Source organism: Elgaria multicarinata, chromosome 9, assembly GCF_023053635.1.
Source record: "Elgaria multicarinata webbii isolate HBS135686 ecotype San Diego chromosome 9, rElgMul1.1.pri, whole genome shotgun sequence".
In the NCBI taxonomy this organism is placed as follows: Eukaryota; Metazoa; Chordata; class Lepidosauria; order Squamata; family Anguidae; genus Elgaria; species Elgaria multicarinata.
The window spans coordinates 53,292,189-53,311,261 of NC_086179.1; the positions used below are offsets into that span (position 1 = coordinate 53,292,189).

At 39.0% G+C, this 19,073-nt stretch overlaps 1 protein-coding gene across 1 annotated transcript in view; it reads right to left on the reverse strand.

Annotated features, from left to right (window-relative positions):
* TRHDE (thyrotropin releasing hormone degrading enzyme) overlaps positions 1 to 19,073 on the reverse strand; it is a 280,840-nt gene that overhangs the window by 39,480 nt on the left and 222,287 nt on the right. The window contains exon 10 of the mRNA XM_063133867.1: positions 15,414 to 15,502. Within this exon, the coding sequence (XP_062989937.1) occupies positions 15,414 to 15,502 (89 nt within the window). The remainder of the gene's footprint in view (positions 1 to 15,413; positions 15,503 to 19,073) is intronic.

Sequence of the window (19,073 nt, forward strand, 5' to 3'; positions counted from 1 at the left end):
CTATTCTACTCTGTGGACCAAAGTCTTAGGCTGCAATCCACAAAAACCAGCCTGCACAATGTCTGGATCACAAACAAAACACAGTTCTGTCTGTGAGTTTATGTAATAAGGCACAGATTAATGTCACCCACACTATATGCTGCACGGAGAGAAGCAGCAGGAGCCCCCTTTTGCGCTAACCATGGCAGTAACTGCTCTGGATGGGAGCCGTGAAAATTGTGGGGGAGACTAGATTTCACCTTTCACAAGAAGTGGGAAACTCAGGGAAGTGTTGAATGGAAGCAGGACACAAACAGTTCAGCACTTAAAACCCAGAGGATCACCTTGCTAAGCAGCCAATATTGTCCGTCCGTCCCCCCACCATTTTGGTGCACTTACATCTCCCAATCTTTCCCCTTTTTTTGCGAGCAGGCGCAAACCCTACCCCCATGCTCATTGGCTTCTCTTGAGACCTTTGCATATTCAACATGGCATGCACACAGGGACAGTGAGGATGGGACTTGTGTGGAAACCCCCCATCTCCTTCCCCAGTTTTAGCCCTCGTGTGTTCAGGGTGAATGTCTGAACAAGGCTAAATGTAAGCCATATTAGTAGCTTCGTCCTAGCCAATGAAAGGTCAAGTCTCCAGAGGAAGGATGTTGCCGTGAAGTTACTTCTTCACATGGCCTTAATACAGAAACCTTGTTATATATACCAAGATAACAAGGGTGAACTGAGAAAGAATTGTGCTTGGAATTCCATAGGAAACCAGAAAGAATGCTGGACTATGGATGTAATTCATTCATAAGGAGACATGTACTCATAAGGAAGTAGGTCACTAGCAAGAAGCATTTCATTAAGGGCAATTTCATGTAGTGTGTGGTATTATTGTGACAGCATAAATAACTTTAATATTATAACAGAAGCTGTTCTGTAAATCCATGGGCATAAAACGTTGAAAGTAAACTATTGATTCCTTTCTGAATGGTAAGTTATCCTGAAGAAGATAAATGGGTTTGACGTTTTTATAGAGTTGTTTCTTCAAAGAGAAATTACAAAGATTGTGTGTGTGTGTGTGGGCATGATCACTCAAGGAGTTGCATTTGAACCAAGTTTAGTATGTAGGGCTCTTGTGGCATTCAGAAGAAAAGATTTGTTTGGCGCTGAAAGTGGAGGGAATTGGTTTTATGGGGGTCATTTTTATGCACACCTTTACTACTAATGCTCTGATACACAAGGTAGTAGAATCTCAAATATTGATATAAATTTAATTGGAAATACTTTACTAGAATTTGCCAAAAGTCTGTATATTGAACATTGGGTAAGCAAACCCAAGACTATTTTATATAGGAATACTATGAATGCAAAACATATATATGTGTCTGTATAAGGAAGTCAAGTAGGGCCTAATACGTTTGCAACTGAAATATAGTATGACGGTCTATACAGCTCTAAAAAGATGAAATATACAAGTTGTTTTGCTATTGTGATATAATGTTTCAACAAAATGATGTAATACTTCTTGGTTTATAAAAAATCAAAAATCCAGTCATTGTGTTACCTAGGAAATTGTTGACATTAAGTCATTAATCATTTAATTTAATTGTAACATTATTTACATTTGTTTAACTGACGCTTGGGAGATCTCAAAATGTAAGTTTTCTGGGCAAATAGCACAATGATTTAATACATCACAAATCCTGTGGGTTGGATGCAGTTTATCAGCATATGTCTTAGAGTTAATAGTTACTATCTTCAGACTCCTCAATCCCTAATGCATCATAACATGCTTACTTATTCTGCCACATTTTGACACTGCTCACTGCGCCCACATATCTCAGTATATGGTAAAAATGCACTGACAACCACATCTTCCAGAATCACATCCCTTCTTGCATAAATATTTGATCAGGATAGGATGGATTGCAGTGCTAGGGGATCAAGACACCACAATAGTGTATAACTGTCCTCATTCTTCCATCCATGCACAGTTGAGGATGTAAAATATGGTTGCGGATGATCAGCCTGGATCCAAAGCATTGAGACATGATGTGCTTGACATGCAGTCCTAGAGTTGCATTTGTTAGAGAACATTTCCATCGTTCAGCACGCTTCTGAATAAACAGGTGCCAGCAGAGTTCTGAAGTCTTTCTGTGGTGTGTTATACCTATACAGTCTGCATGTTTCACAACCTGTTTCATCACAAAGGAGGCCTGCTTTGTAACCTAAAAGCTGAAGTCCACAAAGAATATGTGTCTCAGAGATCAGAAATGTTTTGAATCAGACATAGTACCTTTGTCTATGCTATGTTTTATCAGCATCAGTGAATATCCAAAAGTCAAGAAGGCTCTTGGGTCTTTCCTCACTTAGGGAACAATATACGGGGTTGAACTTGGAAAGCGTGACTTGAGGATACCTTTTGTACAATAAACCAAGTGTGTGGGCAGAGTTGTGGGTACAATGCGCCAGCAATAAGAGGATATTGCTGTCAGGTGGATACATACCCAACTCTCATAAACAGGATTTTTTATTGGCATTGATGACATGAAAAATAATTATTAAATAATATTGTAATAATATCTTTAAAGATAACATGGAGCAACCAGTGCCTAAGATTCCAAAACAGCCCTATCAGGCACATTGAGGAGAAACATCAGGCAATGCAACACCAGGGCCAGATCTACACTAAGCAGGATATAACATTTTGAAAATGTTTTGAAGACTGTATCTATAGAGTTATCCTGGGCCTCAACAGTTGTCACTACTGTTATAAACTGTTTTAAAGCAGTAGTGTAGATCCTGCCCAGGTTCTTATCCTATTCTTATGGGGAGGTGGCTCAATTAAGTCTTTGCAAGACATTGGAAAGTTAGCACAGAAAAGTCCGTGGAAACCTGATACCATAAGACTTGGTACATTGCCATAACAGAGAAGCTAATCCACCAGCCTAGACATTATAAAGAACAAATTAGATACAGATGCTTTTTTAATGGCTTGGCATCCTTTATTTACTTCACAAGCAAATCAGAGAACAAGTGCACACCACCTGCAGCTTACACAAAGATCTGAAAAAAATGATAATCAGTATAATTTCTATTGACTTGGCAGTGATTTGTAAACACTGATAGTGTTGCACATCCATTGTTTGGTTTTGTAATCTGCTGTTGTTGAAATCGGTTGTGGAGAATGAAAAACATAGGCCTTAGCTAGACCTACCTTTTGTTCCAGGGCAGAGGAGGGGAGATCTCACATTGGGATTAATGTGAGATCTCTGCCCCATTTACACATAAGGCACAATGACCTCAGGAAGAGAGGCGTCGCGCCCGCCATTTTAATTTTTTTTTTTAAAGAGGATGTAGAGCACAGACTCTCGTGCGCTAAAGTTAAGTCTTTTTTAAAATTTAATTTGGTTTTCCCGCTTGCCCCACCCTAACCCTGTTGGGTGCAGCGCTCCTGAGGAGCGCTGTGCCCCGTGTGCAGCTCCTGGCTCTACGCAAGTAATCGCTCGGAGCGAGGTCAAGTCACGGAAACGGGCCAGATGTTCTGCGGTCTCAGGCTCAGCCCAAGATCACGGAAAAAGCTGGCCCAAAAGGAAGGGCACGGCAGGGATGATCTCTCCCTGATCCCGGGATCTCCTGTGAGTCATCTGGATGCACAGGGACAATCCCAGTGTTTGCCCCGGGATATAGCCTGGTCTAGCTAAGGCCATAGTGTTATACAAGATGTAAAGTAGCTTGTGTACATTTAAACAAACTACAATAAATTTGTATTGTTATTATTATTATTATTGTACCAGCTGCCTTCTGGTTGCATTGTTGGATATTCAGAGAATCTGCCACATTTGCAAAGTACTGTTGTATATGACACAACCGCACACTTTGTCTTACCGCGTTTTCAAAAGTACAGTAGATACTTCTCAGACAGATGCTTTGTTGGTTCAGACTTTGTTTCAATGAAACAGAAACTGCTTCGATGGAATGTTGATAATTGTGCTGTACACTTATTCCTTGTCTTCTATTTTAGATATCAAATATCAGTCCCATTTCATGATAGCAATTTTGTACTTGAACAAGACTTGCTTCAAAAATTTCAGCAAAATTCTTACATATTTTTATGTGATTGGTTTTCTGTGTTTTATTTACGGTGCCATTCTGTCCAACTGTAAGTTCCTTTTCTGAGAAGGAGCAGGTGTGGGGACATTTTAAAGAACTGCTGGTTGGTGGGTAGTTTTCACATTTCTCTGGGGCCTACATGACGTTTGACTTGTATGATGCAAAGAACATGTTTCCATTTGGAGTGAAGAGAGATCTTGGGAATGCTGGGAACTCTTATTTCCCAAGTGCCTTATTGAGGTTGATGTGTAGCTGACTTCTTATTACAATAATGAAACTAGCTATAAGATTCTCTTTTCGGAGCTTAGCAATTTTGTCCTTCACCTTGAGCTTGATGTATTTGGAGGAATCTTTAAATAGCATCGAGGAAGCTCTTTTAGTTGGGGACAGTGCATAGAGTTTTTCCCCAATTAGGTCCTTGTTAAGAATGCCACGTCAGATATTTCTTTGCATCAGTACCTTTGTTATGACATTGGCAACCTCATATGATTTGTCACGAAAGTTTTTCCCCCCTCACATTCTTGAATGATTTCCTTCATCTTTGAAACACTGATGAACATTTTGTAATGTTTGGGCCCTGTGGATTCATTATGTTTCCTTCTTTTTGGTCTGCCTTGTACACAACTCACCTGTACAAATTCTTCATTCAGTCTGGACAGTTCTGAAGCTATGAGGAAGCATTTACTCAGGTAGCTTCTGAATGGATAATGCTAGCTATTCCTCTCAACACTATCATGCTGATGGAACAGAAAATGATGTCGTTTTCCCCACACAAAATTCTCCCACTTCATGGCATCTGTCAAGATAGGTGTGCTGAAGCTCCTTCATTTCTGTATGGTACAATGGACTCAGGCTGTCATGGGTTGTAGAATTGTGTGCAAAGAATTACTTGATAAGTTCTTGGATTAAAAGATGGAAGTTTCCAATCTGCCTTGTTGTTCTCACATGTTGGAGGGCAGATTTAAACTATCTCATGCAGTTTAGAAGAAACATTGCTATTCTTTGGCTCTTACTGTCAAAATCCTGCATCTGGTCAAGTAGATTTGCCCCTTCTATTGTGCCTGTCATAGAGACATGAAGGCTCAGGAAGGAAATTAGAAAAAAATCAGGAAAAATGTGATTTTTCCTATTTTTTTTCCAGATTGTTTTTGTTTGTTTCTGAAAAATGAGAAAAACTGAACATCCTTGAATTATGAAATACAGTCGTGTGAAAAAGAAAGTACACCCTCTTGGAATTGTATGATTTCACATATCAGGACATAATAACAATCATCTGTTCCTTAGCAGGTCTAAAAATTAGGTAAATACAACCTCAGATGTAGAACAGATGACATATTACACCATGTCATGATTTATTTAACAGAAATAAAGCCAAAATGGAGAAGCCATGTGTGAAAAAGTAAGTACACCCTTACTGCTTCCATAGGAATTAAGATGCTAAGTAGCAGACAGGTGCTGCTAATCAAATATCCGTGATTAATTGATCATCAGCAAGTATGACCACCTCTATAAAAGCCAAAAAAATTTCAGTTTGCTGGTCTGAAGCATTCAGGTGTGTGTTAACACAATGCCAAGGAGGAAAGGCATCAGCAATGATCTTAGAGAAGCAATTGCTGCTGCCCATCAATCTGGGAAGGGTTATAAGGCCATTTCCAAACCATTTAAAGTCCATCATTCTACAGTGAGAAAGATGATTCAAAAGTGGAAAACATCCAAGACAGTTGCCAATCTTCCCAGGAGAGGACGTTCCAGCAAAATCACCCCAAGGTTAGACCGTGCAATGCTCAGAGAAATTGCAAAACCCCCAAGAGTTACATCTCAGACTCTACTCAGTGAGCATGTTAAATGTTAAAGTTCATGACAGTACAATTAGAAAAAGACTGAACAAGTATGGTTTGTTTGGAAGGGTTGCCAGGAGAAAGCCTCTTCTCTCTAAAAAGAACGTGGCAGCACAGCTTAGGTTTGCAAAGTTGCACCTGAACAAACCACAAGACTTCTGGAACAATGTCCTTTGGACAGATGAGACCAAAGTGGAGATGTTTGGCCATAATGCACAGCGCCACGTTTGGCGAAAACCAAGCACAGCATATCAGCACAAACACCTCATACCAACTGTCAAGCACGGTGGTGGAGGGGTGATGATTTGGGCTTGTTTTGCAGCCACAGGATCTGGGAACCTTGCAGACATTGAGTCGACAATGAACTCCTCTGTATACCAAAGTATTCTAGAATCAAATGTGAGGTGTTGCAATGGCCCAGTCAAAGTCCAGACCTCAACCCGATTGAAATACTGTGGTGGGACATCAAGAGAGCTGTGCATAAACAAATGCCCTCAAACCTCAATGAACTGAAGCAACATTGTAAAGAAGAATGGGCCAAAATTCCTCCACAATGATGTGAGAGACTGATAAAGTCATAAAGAAAATGATTACTTCAAGTTATTGCTACTAAAGGTGGTTCTACAAGCTATTGAATCATAAAGTGTAGTTACTTTTTCACACATGGCTTCTCCATTTTGGCTTTATTTGTTAAATAAATCATGACACGGTGTAATATGTCATGTGTTGTTGTTCATCTGAGGTTGTATTTACCTAATTTTTAGACCTGCTAAGGAACAGATGATTGTTATTATGTCCTGATATGTAAAATCATACAATTCCAAGAGGGTGTACTTTCTTTTTCACACAACTGTATTTTCTCTTAGAATTAAAGACAAATTGTTTATTTATCGTTACCTAGATTTTACTCCCCCCTGAATGATTCCTAAGAACTAGCTATATAAGAATACATTAGTGTAAGGCTTTTTACTAGAGATCTACAAGACTGATATTGCCCTTTTTTAATCAAAGCTTGAGCATTGTAGATATGCAGAAAAACTGAAACTAAGAAAAATATTAAAGCTTGAGCTTTAATAGCAAAATACTACATTTCTTGGCTCCATGCCAAACAGTTTCCTATTTCGCTGACACTCTCATTGATGCTGTCCTTAGCCCACATGGTGTCCTTTGTGAAGCCTGCCTGGGCTTTCCTCTTGCTGCTGAGGTTGGCCTGGGGCAATGGGGCACTTGGCCAGAGAGGAGTACACCTGCTGAGGAGCCCTGTCTGTGTGCTGCCCCTGCTCACATAGGCACAGCAGCAATAGTGTGTCCTCCCCAACCCCACTAAGGCCCATCCCAGGCCTAGCCTGAAATCCTGAGCCCAGCCTCGCTTGTTTTGGTTAGATGCTGTAGTGGTCAATTAATATAGTTCTAATATAAAACCAACATGTTAAAAAAACACTATATGTGACAGAACAGTGTGTGGGTTATCCCACCTATGTTTTTTCTTTCTTTTTTAAAATAACTTTGAGACTTGGGTCTATAGAACTCAGTTACAGTTTTGAATAAAGTTCTCAGACCTCACTACTAAGGAAAGCTGCCTTAGCTATAAAACCTTTTACCTACTGCCACTAGAATAAAGCCCTCTACCTAAAAGAAGCTCAGTAGTCGGTTCCTATGGAGTAGGCTACCAATAGAGTCAACTTTTCAAAATGAACAAAAGATAGGATGTTCAGCAATGGAAATTATTTACAAAAGTGAACACAATGTCATTCTTGAAATAATAGGTTGAGACTGCTTTAAGATTCTTAAATTAAATATGGCTGTTTACCATTCCTAAACTGAGTCTTTCCCGGGGGGGGGGGAATCTCAATTGCGTTTTGTTCAGATCTAATTTCCCTAAGTTCCACCCCACAAACAAGAACAGCTTTAGGAATTTCCATAAACTTTTTTACAAACATGAAGATATGCTGTATACCTGTCTTCCTCTGCCTCTAGTTCTGGCTTCCAGGATGATCCAGGGACTACTTGTTAAAGTTCCTTCTAGTCACACATAAAACAGGAACCTAAAATATGTGTAACTTGCTTTGCTTATAAAATTATTATCTTTGGTATATTAAATTTAAATTTCTTTAGACAATAAATATACATTTACTGAGTTTACTTTTTAAAGTTTCTATATCTAATGATAATTTTATGAGCAAACCGTGTTATATATAATATAACTTTAGGAAAATAAAGGTTGTTTTATATTTCTAAAGCAGCATCCCCCAACCTGGCACCCTGCAGATGTTTTGGACTACAATGTGCAGCATTCCTGGCTGTAAGCCATGCTGCCTGAGGCTGATGGGAGCTGAAATCTAAAATATATGGAGGTACCAGGTTGAGAAAGGCTATCTTAAAGCAACAAAGTAACTTTAGATTTGTAAAGACTGCTAAAAAGGTAAGTATTGCTTATTGTTCAATTTTTCTCAACATTTCCGGGTTTTAAAAATAATAATAATTATTATTATTATTATTATTATTATTATTGGAAAAGGAAAGAAACCCATTCTTGAAATTTTACATTTTTAGCCTGTCATACTTTTACGTATCTCTATTTACAATTTTCCCTAGCCATCCTGAATTGGCTGGTGCATAACATTTGCTACATGCTTATGATGTCTGCTGTACTTCATTGTGGAGCAGATTATAGAGTGCAATTAGGGTTATGAAATATGCTTCCATGGGACAGTACAAGTGCTAGTTAAGCCAACTTCCTTCAATCTGTTTGTCCAGGACTTTTAGGGAAGAAAATATTGTGTGGAACTCTCTAGTGCAAAGCACCAATTTGCCCTCATATAAACTTGAGACAACTTATGATTTGTTGTACCACACATCCAGATCCAAGCCGGCAATTGTATGAACCCCAAATCCAATTACAGTGACACCAAAGTGATGTGCTCTCATCAGTACAGTATAAAGATCAATCTGCTGTGTTGATAAACCACTTATTATAGGAGCTACAACACCTACGTAACATTTTGTTTGATTAGTATTGCTTATCCAGAAGTTGTATGCAGCCCAGGTGGGCAGGTTTCTGTAGTGCCATGCATTATTGTGAATTTTCTCAACTGGAGTGATATTGTATTCAACTAGAGCATCAGTGGTCTGAGACATTTCTGGATTCAAGCCACCTTCAGAGAACATATTCATGCAATCTGTCACATCGGACCTGACAGTGTGTTCACGTACTGAGGCATTCCACTTAACAGGGCCCTGGCATCCAAGTTTCATACTAGACCATTGTGAGACTGTGATACATCTTGGTTTTGCACTATTGTGATGTTAGCACAGAAGGGGTACTCCCTAGAGCTGCAGCAATTGGGCACAGTGATTGTCTACCCATTGTAGTTTTCTCATAGATTTGTGTTCACACCATGCTTCTTATTCCAGTACCCCATGTTAGCACATTACTATGGCATGCTTCCTGACATGCTGCTTATCAGGGAGAACATCCCAGTGACTGCTGGATCACAACATTCTCCCCAGGGTTGCTGCAATTGGCCTTTAATTTCTAACATGCTGCTTATTAGTGCGTAGAGAAAAGTAGGAAAGGGGAAGGCAAGGGAAAAAATCTCTGCATTTTTGTTACTCAACTTGCCAGCATTTGGCAGGAAAGGGAAGGAAATGGTGTGGGTGTGGGTGTGTGGGTGTGCGCGTGCGGTGTGCGTGTTTTGGGGGGAGTGGGCTCGTGGCAGCAGCAAGGGCTGGCAGGAACAAGCATTAGCATTTTTCTTGGCACACTATTTTGTGCCCAGAAAATGATCTGAGTGCTCCCAGTTTGGGGAGAGGTTGTATCAATTCCAAGGAGAGCTTTTGGAAGCTGCCTATCCCAAATTTTTTTTACTTATGTAGTAAAAAATACAAATTGATTGGGATTTTCTGGTGGATCTCTCAGTGATTTGCAATAGATCAGAAAGTATTTCTGACTACTAAAATAGAAAAAAAAAACCAATTATACTGCTGAAGTAAAGAAAGCTTGTGATAACTATGAGTGGGGTTTTGTGTGGAGACACTGATCTAGTTCACATCTCACCAACAACTCACAGTTAACACAACACAGGTTATTGAAAATGCAGCAGGAGTGAGCATGCATGCCAATTCCCATGTGCATGTCCACTCCCAGTGCATTAAACAACCCAGAGATGCCCCATCCCAGTGCTGTTGATTGTGACATTCAATCCAGAACTCTGGGTTGTTAGAAGATGAGCAACCAAAACTTTGAAACCACCACATGTTAAAAGGGTCTTTGTGAGCTCCACTCCGTACTCAAAAGCTAATTCCTGGGTTTAGAATTCTTTAAATTTAAGTGTGTATCTGTTTGAACCAGGCTCCGATAGGTGAGTCTCAGATTTCTTGTAAACAAACAAACAAAATACATCCCACAACCCTGAAGTCTAATCACTGTGATTTTACATATATTAATTTATATGCTTTTGGATCATCATGAAATCTTCAAAAGGAAAAACAACAACAACCCAAACAAAAATTAAGTTGAAATAAACTGATACCCTCAAGTTCTTTAGGAAGAAATAAATATGACACAATAAAACAGGTTTATGCATATAGCCCCCCCCCTTTTTTTTTTAGGTTAGGTGACTTCACTTGTGGAAATGTCAGCTAGAAGCTATCTGAACTGTTTTCATACATGATATAATATAATATGAAAACCTGCCAGTCAAAGATGGCGGCTTCAAAATACTGATTTCACCCCTTTGAAAAGGAGCAGTAGTATCTCCTTTAAAAAAAAAATGAACCAATGAATAAACATCCTGGTTCCGTTATCATGGTTTTTAGTAGGTTTTAAGTACAAACACCACTATTGTTATTATTTTTCAGATAAGGACACGGTTGTTTTGACCTTTTCCCACAAAAGAGAGAAGGAATCTTTTCATGCTATTCAAGTCCAAACAAATAGACAGTTATTGTAAAGGGTGTATGGTGAATGTTCATCACAAAGTTCTGTATGATACACCAGAATTTGATGTCTGAGCCTTTCAACTTCTGCGATTTTCTACAGATTTTAAGGATTTCCTTCTTTGTTTTTCTGATGTAGTTGCATCATAGAAATCATATGTAACCCTAAAAAACATATTGAAATGCCACAGTGGCAACAAAATAATCAAGGTTAAATCCTATTTTATCTAAAAACAATATTTATTCTATGCAGAAAACATCTGAAGGTAGAAATATAGAATCCTGCTGTACAATTCTAAATAAATAATCTCATTGTCCAATATCTCTTCATTATTCCAATTTGCTGAAAACATGGGGGATACTTTTCGAACACTGTTTAATACTGCACTTAGAAATATTCAAGTTGTTTATGCAACAACTTGTGTTCTAGTGTACAAAGGCATATAGCTTTATCACTTTACGACAGGAGAACAACTTCCTGACTGTTAGAGCAGTATGACAATGGAACCAGTTACCTAGGGAGGTCGTGGGCTCTCCCACACAAGAGGCATTCAAGAGGCAGCTGGACAACCACCTGTCAGGTATGCTTTAAGGTGGATTCCTGCATTGAGCAGGGGGTTGGACTCAATGGCCTTATAGGCCCCTTCCAACTCTACTATTCTATGATTCTGTAAGAGTTAGGAAGTAATATTTTGGATACTTTGTACTAAAGGGCCATATGAACAAATGCTTACTGTTAACGATAATAACTGACCTGGCACTTTTTGTGGTATGTAAACTACATCCTGTAACAGGATTATGTACAACCTCTCTCTTAATCATGGAACTTTTTAAATTATTTTTGTCCATAATAAAACCCTTTTTTCTCTTAAAATTGCAGCTCATTACATGTGATTCAGTTAACATAACATTTTTACTATGGTCTTCAGCAAGCCGAACACATAGCTATTTGTGCTTGCATTCCACTACAATCTAGCATAGACAAGCATAATTGTGCACTGTCTAATACCCTACATTTCACACATAATTATGTTATTGGATGAGAAATATTTTTTAAATAAATTGATCCAAATGTTTGAAAATAAAAGCAGATTTAGAGACTGAGTTGGATTCAAAAGTACATCCCCTCTCCCCTCCCCCGGACAGTTCTTTGCACTCCCTCCACCTCCACTCACACAAAGGGCCTCTGTCTGATTTTTGGAGATCCCCCTTTCACTGCACCCCTCCACGAGACCACCCACACTGTCCAAGAGGGTCCTCTGAGCCTCCAAAAAGGAGTTCCCACAACCTTCTGCTCATGCAGCCTTTTGGATCCAACCCACAGACACCTACTCTTTGGTAATTTGATACTTGTGTAGTGCAATCCTGTGCATGTTTACACAAAAGTAAGTCTCAGTATGGGGCTTCCTCCCAATAAATGTGCATTTAGCGTTGCAGCATTAAACACAAAGGACTATAAGTGTAAAAATAATTTAGCTATTTCAAGTTCACTTCACACTGATGCAATGTCAGAGTGATCTCTGTTTAAAAGGAATATGGCCTTTCAAACAGTAAACACATAAAGACGTATTGCATTAAATGGGGATTCTGATCTATAAAAACCTTCCAGAAGAGAAGAACATACTCCTTTACAAGATTGGTATTACATTTCAAACATCCATCTAACAAAATTCACAATGGGGACTCCTTTTCCCCATTACTTCGTTGAAGGAAATCTTCAAGAATATGAGGGAGAGTTTGAACATAATCCCCTCATGGCAGAAAGCCTTTCAGGATTTACAGTAGACTGTCACTTGCTATTACAGTACAAAGCTGTTGCAACCAATTTGTAGAATGTAGCCTGGCCGAGATCCAGTGCAAAGAGGAGAAATCCAGCACAACCCCCTCTAGTGGGCTCCCTGGGATATCTTTAGAGGAAATGATGACCTTGGAGGTGCCATACCCCGGTATTTTCCTTACTTTGGTGGTGATTCTTAAATGGGCTGGTAAACCTGTTACAGAGAGGCTGCCAGAGTCTTGAAATCTCTGAAAGTCTCCATGCACAAGTATTACACACATTCTTGGATCGGGTCACTCTGAAGAAAGAATGAACTCTTCAAAAGTGTAATATTGTACACTCTGAAGCTAAATGAGGGCCTTCAAACATTATATGAAATGAAAGTGAAGTGAAGAATGTAAGTTCTCTCTAATCTCTTTGAATGCCTGTGACGTTTCAGGAAGAGCCCTCCTCTATGCCAGCATTTCCAAATTCTGCTAGCTACCCAAAGGTAACTATAGTTTCATTAGTAACTGGGGAAAGTGGTTTTTTATGCAACACAGCAGTGAGGTAAAGTAATCCCTGCACAATGACCTCTTCCAACATACCTGTTAAATACAGGGGCAGTTCTTTTATCAGGACCTAGCAATCTTATCAGGCAGATATGAATGTGCCCATCTAAATTCTGCATCCACCCGCTGTCTCTAGGGCAGAAGATTAATCTTATTCTCATCCCTTCTGGTTTGCCTGTAGACTTTTATCCTTCAGCTACTGAAGTTCTGCTGGGCTTTTCACATATCACTAGCTTGGATCAGTCAAGGCACTCGTGCATTCATGCATACACACACACTTGCACTGACTAGCAACTAAAAGTTTGATTGCTATTGATGCATTGTTGTTGTTGTTGTTGTTGTTGTTGTTGTGTTCACACTTAAGAACCATAGTGAGGGACACTATCCAATGGCTGCATCCTTTCTCCCCATGCTATGTACATCTTGATTAGTATATAAATGATGTGAAAGGAATTGCTCATGAATAAATACTGCTTCAAATGAATTAGTTTTATTCACAGCTTGATAACATTTGATGTATGTTCTTAGAAATATCTGTAATAGTTGATCAGTGAGTGCTGTGATCCCAGCTATTGTTAGCTTGTGGGGGGTTTTCCTCTTGATACCATTAGAAATTTGAACACTGAGAATGAATGTGAAGCATGTATGGATTAGACAAAAGAGGGCACAAAAATACAAAGAAACAGATTGAAATCATCAGGGTGGGCACCAATATGATGTCACAATAGCTCAATAATCTGACTCAAACACTTCTGAAGCCAAAATCATATCTTATACCTTACACTAGAAAGTCTGGATTTTTTTTTTTAAAAAAAATCACTTATATAAGGGAGGATACAATTCATATATAGCCTTCTAGGGCCCTAGCTCTAAGATACTGCCACTTAATGGCACATTAAACAGCAAAAGGAGAAGATACATAGGCTCTGTGATTGCTTCTTTTCACGTAACTTCACTACGGAATTTTTTTATAACTTTTCTATTCTATGAAATTGATTCATTTTCCCCCCTCTTCTGCCAACTATGAAATGGATTTCTCTTTCCTTTTTTGTATCTTGTCATTCAAACAGACTGTGCCACTTCAGCTGTGATATAAGTTTAGTAGCCAAAATCAGCTATGAGAAACAGCATTTACCGCTTCCTAAATGTCCTTTCTGCTTTGGAGTAATACAAAAGTATCTGAATGCAACTCTGTATGCCTTAAGAGTTGATTTGTTAATGTGAGCATGTCAGAACTAAAATGGTGGTGGCAGCAAAAGATGGCCATGAGAATGTCAACTTCTCAAAAGCCTGATATCCTATAACTTTGCCAAGGCCAAAAGAAGCCTTTTATGCTATCAGTAGAAAAGCACTTAAAGGAAGAGTTGTAAATGCTCTATTATCTTTTTTGTGGGACTAAAAACACATCGCTGTTTTTGTTGGGGTATGAATCTGAATTTTAAACTGCAGCACTAGACTGGGCATGAGGTAGACATATTGTTTTACAGATTTAGGGTGCAATCATATGGGTTGCGCCCTGGGTGCTCATAAGCCTCCAAACCCAAGGACCTATGATTATCCTCTGCAAGGCACCCTTCATTTCTGGCTAGATGGCTGATTTTGGCTGTCAAGTCAGAGAGCTTTTGAACCATGAGGGGAGGGGGGAGGCTGAGACATGCATAGGACAAAGAGCTTCTACAGTATCTTCCCTCCCCACCCCTGGGCATGCCTCCTTTTCACTGTCTCTGTGCTCAGTTTCTGAACATGGAGAAGCAGCTGCCACAGAGAGAACTACGTAAGCTAAAAGGAGACGGGGAGGGAGCGCGGTTTCTGGGGCCTGAGATCGGAGTACTGACTCTGACTTCAGTTCCCTATGGCCATCTTAATATATTACTGTAAAGTTTATTACTGTAAAGACAATTTATCCTGTTTCTGGGCTAAGTGAAATAAGTTGCATTCAACGATGTGAGGCCAAATATAAAATTAAGCTGCTTCAGCCTATCTTGGTGTTCGCAAGGGTTTTTAAGTTACTCCTTCACTTTAGAAAAAGTAATAACTCACTTCTTTCTTTTCCTACTTAAAAAAAGAAAGAAAAGAACACATTTCTTAACATTCATTTTTCAGAAGCAGAATAAAGTTTAGCACAACTAATCCATTTCCTAAGATCAATTGTGAAGAAACAGTTCAGGAAAACACATGAATGCTTTACGAGATTCTACTGGGAGGAAAGTTTATTTTTACCTGATTTGTTAGACACCCATATAATTGCCTCTGATGAGATGTGGCTCGTATTTCCTACTGCAATTGTTAATGGAATCTGCCACAAGTAGCTGCAAGACAAAGGAGGGGGAATCTAAGAACAAAAATACTGAACTGGTTCTTCTCACTTAACAGCAATCAGGGATTACATCAAAGGAATCAAACAATTTCAGTAGCATAGCAAAGATTTTGTTTCTAACAAGTTACTTTGCCTTTAAAATGAATTTGCTATTGGCAACAGATCAATGAGAAAACCATTCACCTTTCAAAAGAGATACTGATGTCTTTTTTACATACTATCATTACAAGATAGTTTCTACTAAAATAAAGTAAGTTACAAAACAGAGAGGAATTATTTCTTATAGCGAGAAGAGCATAACAGAAATTAATTTAAGAAGAGGATCTAATGTGAGCATATGTTTTGGTTTAAGTGACAATATAGATTTCTAGTAATGCCATTTTTAGTATCTTCTTAAAGGCTTCTGACAATAAAATTTCATCCTCAACCGCTTACAGCCTTGTACGATTATTCATATCTCTGTAAATCAAATGTAAAATGGTGCAGTTTCTATCCATTTTACACAGATGTAACAAACTGAAGAAATCAAGTTGCAGTATATCAATGGTACAAAATTCATATATGAATAATGGACCAAAGTTTATATTGTAATTTGTTGCAAGAATTGCTTTATATTGAATACACTTTTAAATATATAAAATGATTCCTGCAGGATGAACTGCAAGCTCCATCCTCAGAAGTAAATGACAAAAATAATGAAATCCAGCTACAGTAATCATTTCCCTCCAAAGATGGCTTTAAAAGGGTTGGATAAATTACTGGAGAAGGCTGTCAATGGCTACTAGCCCTGATGGTCATGTGCTACCTCCAGTATCTGAGGCAGTTTGCCTATATACACCAGTTGCTGGGGAACATGGTTGGGAGGGTGCTGTTGCACTCATGCCCTGCTTCGGAATTTCCCATGGGCAGCTAGTTGGCCACTAGTTTCCCATGGGCAGCTAGTTGGCCCCTGTGTGAACAGAATGCTGGACTAGATGGACCCTTGGTCTGAACCAACATGGCTCTTCTTACGTAAAGATTTATTTATTTATTGCATTTCTATACTGCCCAACAGCTGAAGCTCTCTGGGCTGTTCACAAAAGATGCAGAAATTCTTGAAATACATTGATGCAACTAGTAGTTGCGCAAATACAGCAACTAGTATATTTTGGTCTAATGCTTATTTAGAGAAGCTTTCCCCAGACAGGGCTGATTTCTTTATGCAATCTTTATAAGTAATACTATATAATGTAACTCTGTAAACATTTAAAAAAATGTTCATAGGAGTGCTGAGGGTCACTATTTCAGATTTTAGTGTTTCTGTAGAAGAGGTTTCAATAGGCTTTTCTTGGCAGTGTGTGGGTGGTGGATTTTCAGCAAGATTCAAGGCCCATTTTTTAAATAGATATTCAAGATAAACTTGCAAAAAGCAGTGTATTTTAAGAGCAGTTTTGGTAATTATTTTATACCTCATAATTGTCAACAAACATACACATGCCTCTTTTTAAGCAATTGATTTGTGCTTTTTGCATACATATCTAGTTTACAGACTCATTCCATTGTTCGTAATAGAAGTGACTTGGGCCGTTTCTACACCTGCCTTTTCCCCCAGGATCGTCCTGGGATCATCCCTGTGCATGCAAATGACAAACAAGGGATCCCCGGAGCAGGCAGGGACAATCCTTCCATTTTCCTGGGATAATCCTTAGGTGTAGAAAGGGCCTTGATGTGCAGCCATAGTGCATATAGCTAGAGATATGGGTGCTTCCAAAGAATAATTACATTATTAGGGAGGGTGACTTCCTCCAGCTCTCCTTAACTCATGCTTTTAACCATCCTCCTCCTTCCTTCCAAATCCACATATGCCCTGACTCACAGTTGGCTCCAAATTTCCCAGTAGCCCTCTCATGCCACCAACACAATCCCTACAGGCCAATGTAAACTCAACAGGTCCCTTCCAACCTCTACTGCTGTACAGTAGGAAGTTGGAACATTTTGGAATACACAAGTCCTTACAGCAAGACATATGCAGCAGACAGATGATAGATACTATACAACTTTGAATTGCATAAATAACCTAGAGGCAGAACCAAATCTTTGAAGCTAACACAAGACTCCAAACCCCATATAATATAGATGTCAAAATGGCATTTGCAGGGGAAAATCTGTGGGTGGGAGGCTATATTTAACCTGTGTTGTTGTTGTTTTAACCAATTAGGCTACAAAACTATGTATAAGCTTGTAAAATAAGCCGCCTGGGTAGGGGAAATAGTTGGGATACATTCATCTGTAATGGATAATCAGAAGATTTGGGAAAGAGTAAGGGGGCCCCATCCTGCCCACTGATTCTGCATTATAAAGGACCCACACCACCACCCCTACATTATGCCACCAAACCCCAGTTTGGGAACAAATGTTTGATCAGGTAAAGTGTAGTTCTGTCCTGAGTCATTTTTCCCTATTTACTGCAGCCTTCCCCAATCTAGTGCCTCCAGATATTTTCTACAATAGTCAAGAATTCTGGGAGATGTTGTTGGGGTAGCCTGATACATTATAACAGATTTCTTTATATTACTAGTACAGCTAAGAGGAAACTGCTTAACCTTGCTATAGGGAAATGTTTTCAATCGCAAAAGGGACAATATCAGTCTTTGACTCTTTGTGACAAAGAGAAATATATACGACCATATTGTTCACATGCACCCTGCCCTCCTTGCCAAATGGAAAGGATAATGACAAGTCAATTGGGATTCACAAAAAAAGAAACAATGTTATTAAATTTATTGAGAGGTCAGTGACTTTGGATTATTAGGAAGGGCTGAAAGAACTAACCACTCAGCATATTAAAATACAAAGCTGTAAAAGAGAAGACACGATCACATATTGGTACAGCTGGTTTTTACTATGGCTGCAATTCAGAACATGATTATGTGTTTAAACTTCATAATAAAATACAGTTATAAATATACATTAAAGTAATTTTTATCTTTTGAAAGAAAATGTTTTAAACGACATTAGAGATAAAAAAAAAAGTCTGCAATAATGTCCACACTTCAGCATACCATCTTACATCCTGACTATAAACACTGGCTGGTGAATATGCTAACAGTACTGAATTTTTTGACTGATAGCCATTACACACACACAGTAAAAGTCTTTTGCCCTTCCTTTTACTCTATGCAAAGTATTATTTTCCTATGTGATATACCATGCAATTCTATACAAAATATGTTATAGGGATTACAGGATTTGGTAGAATCCCTGCTATACCAGCAAAACTTGAGATACACTTCTGGCATGACCGAAACACAGGTGAAAAACCTCAGACACACAGGTAGAATGGCACAAGGGAAAAGCACATTTACACGGTATTCTACACTTCTCCAGACTACAGTGACAGCCCTATCAATAGCAGAACTTTACACTAGCCCCAGTCCTGGGCTGAAGGATTTTCCACCCCATTGACTGCACTCTGCCTCAGGATTCCAAACATAACTAATCAACTGCAACCCACACTCCACTCCTGCAACTGGGTCTGACAGGGCAGAACACCTCATACAAGTAAGCAAGGAAAGGGGGCTGCT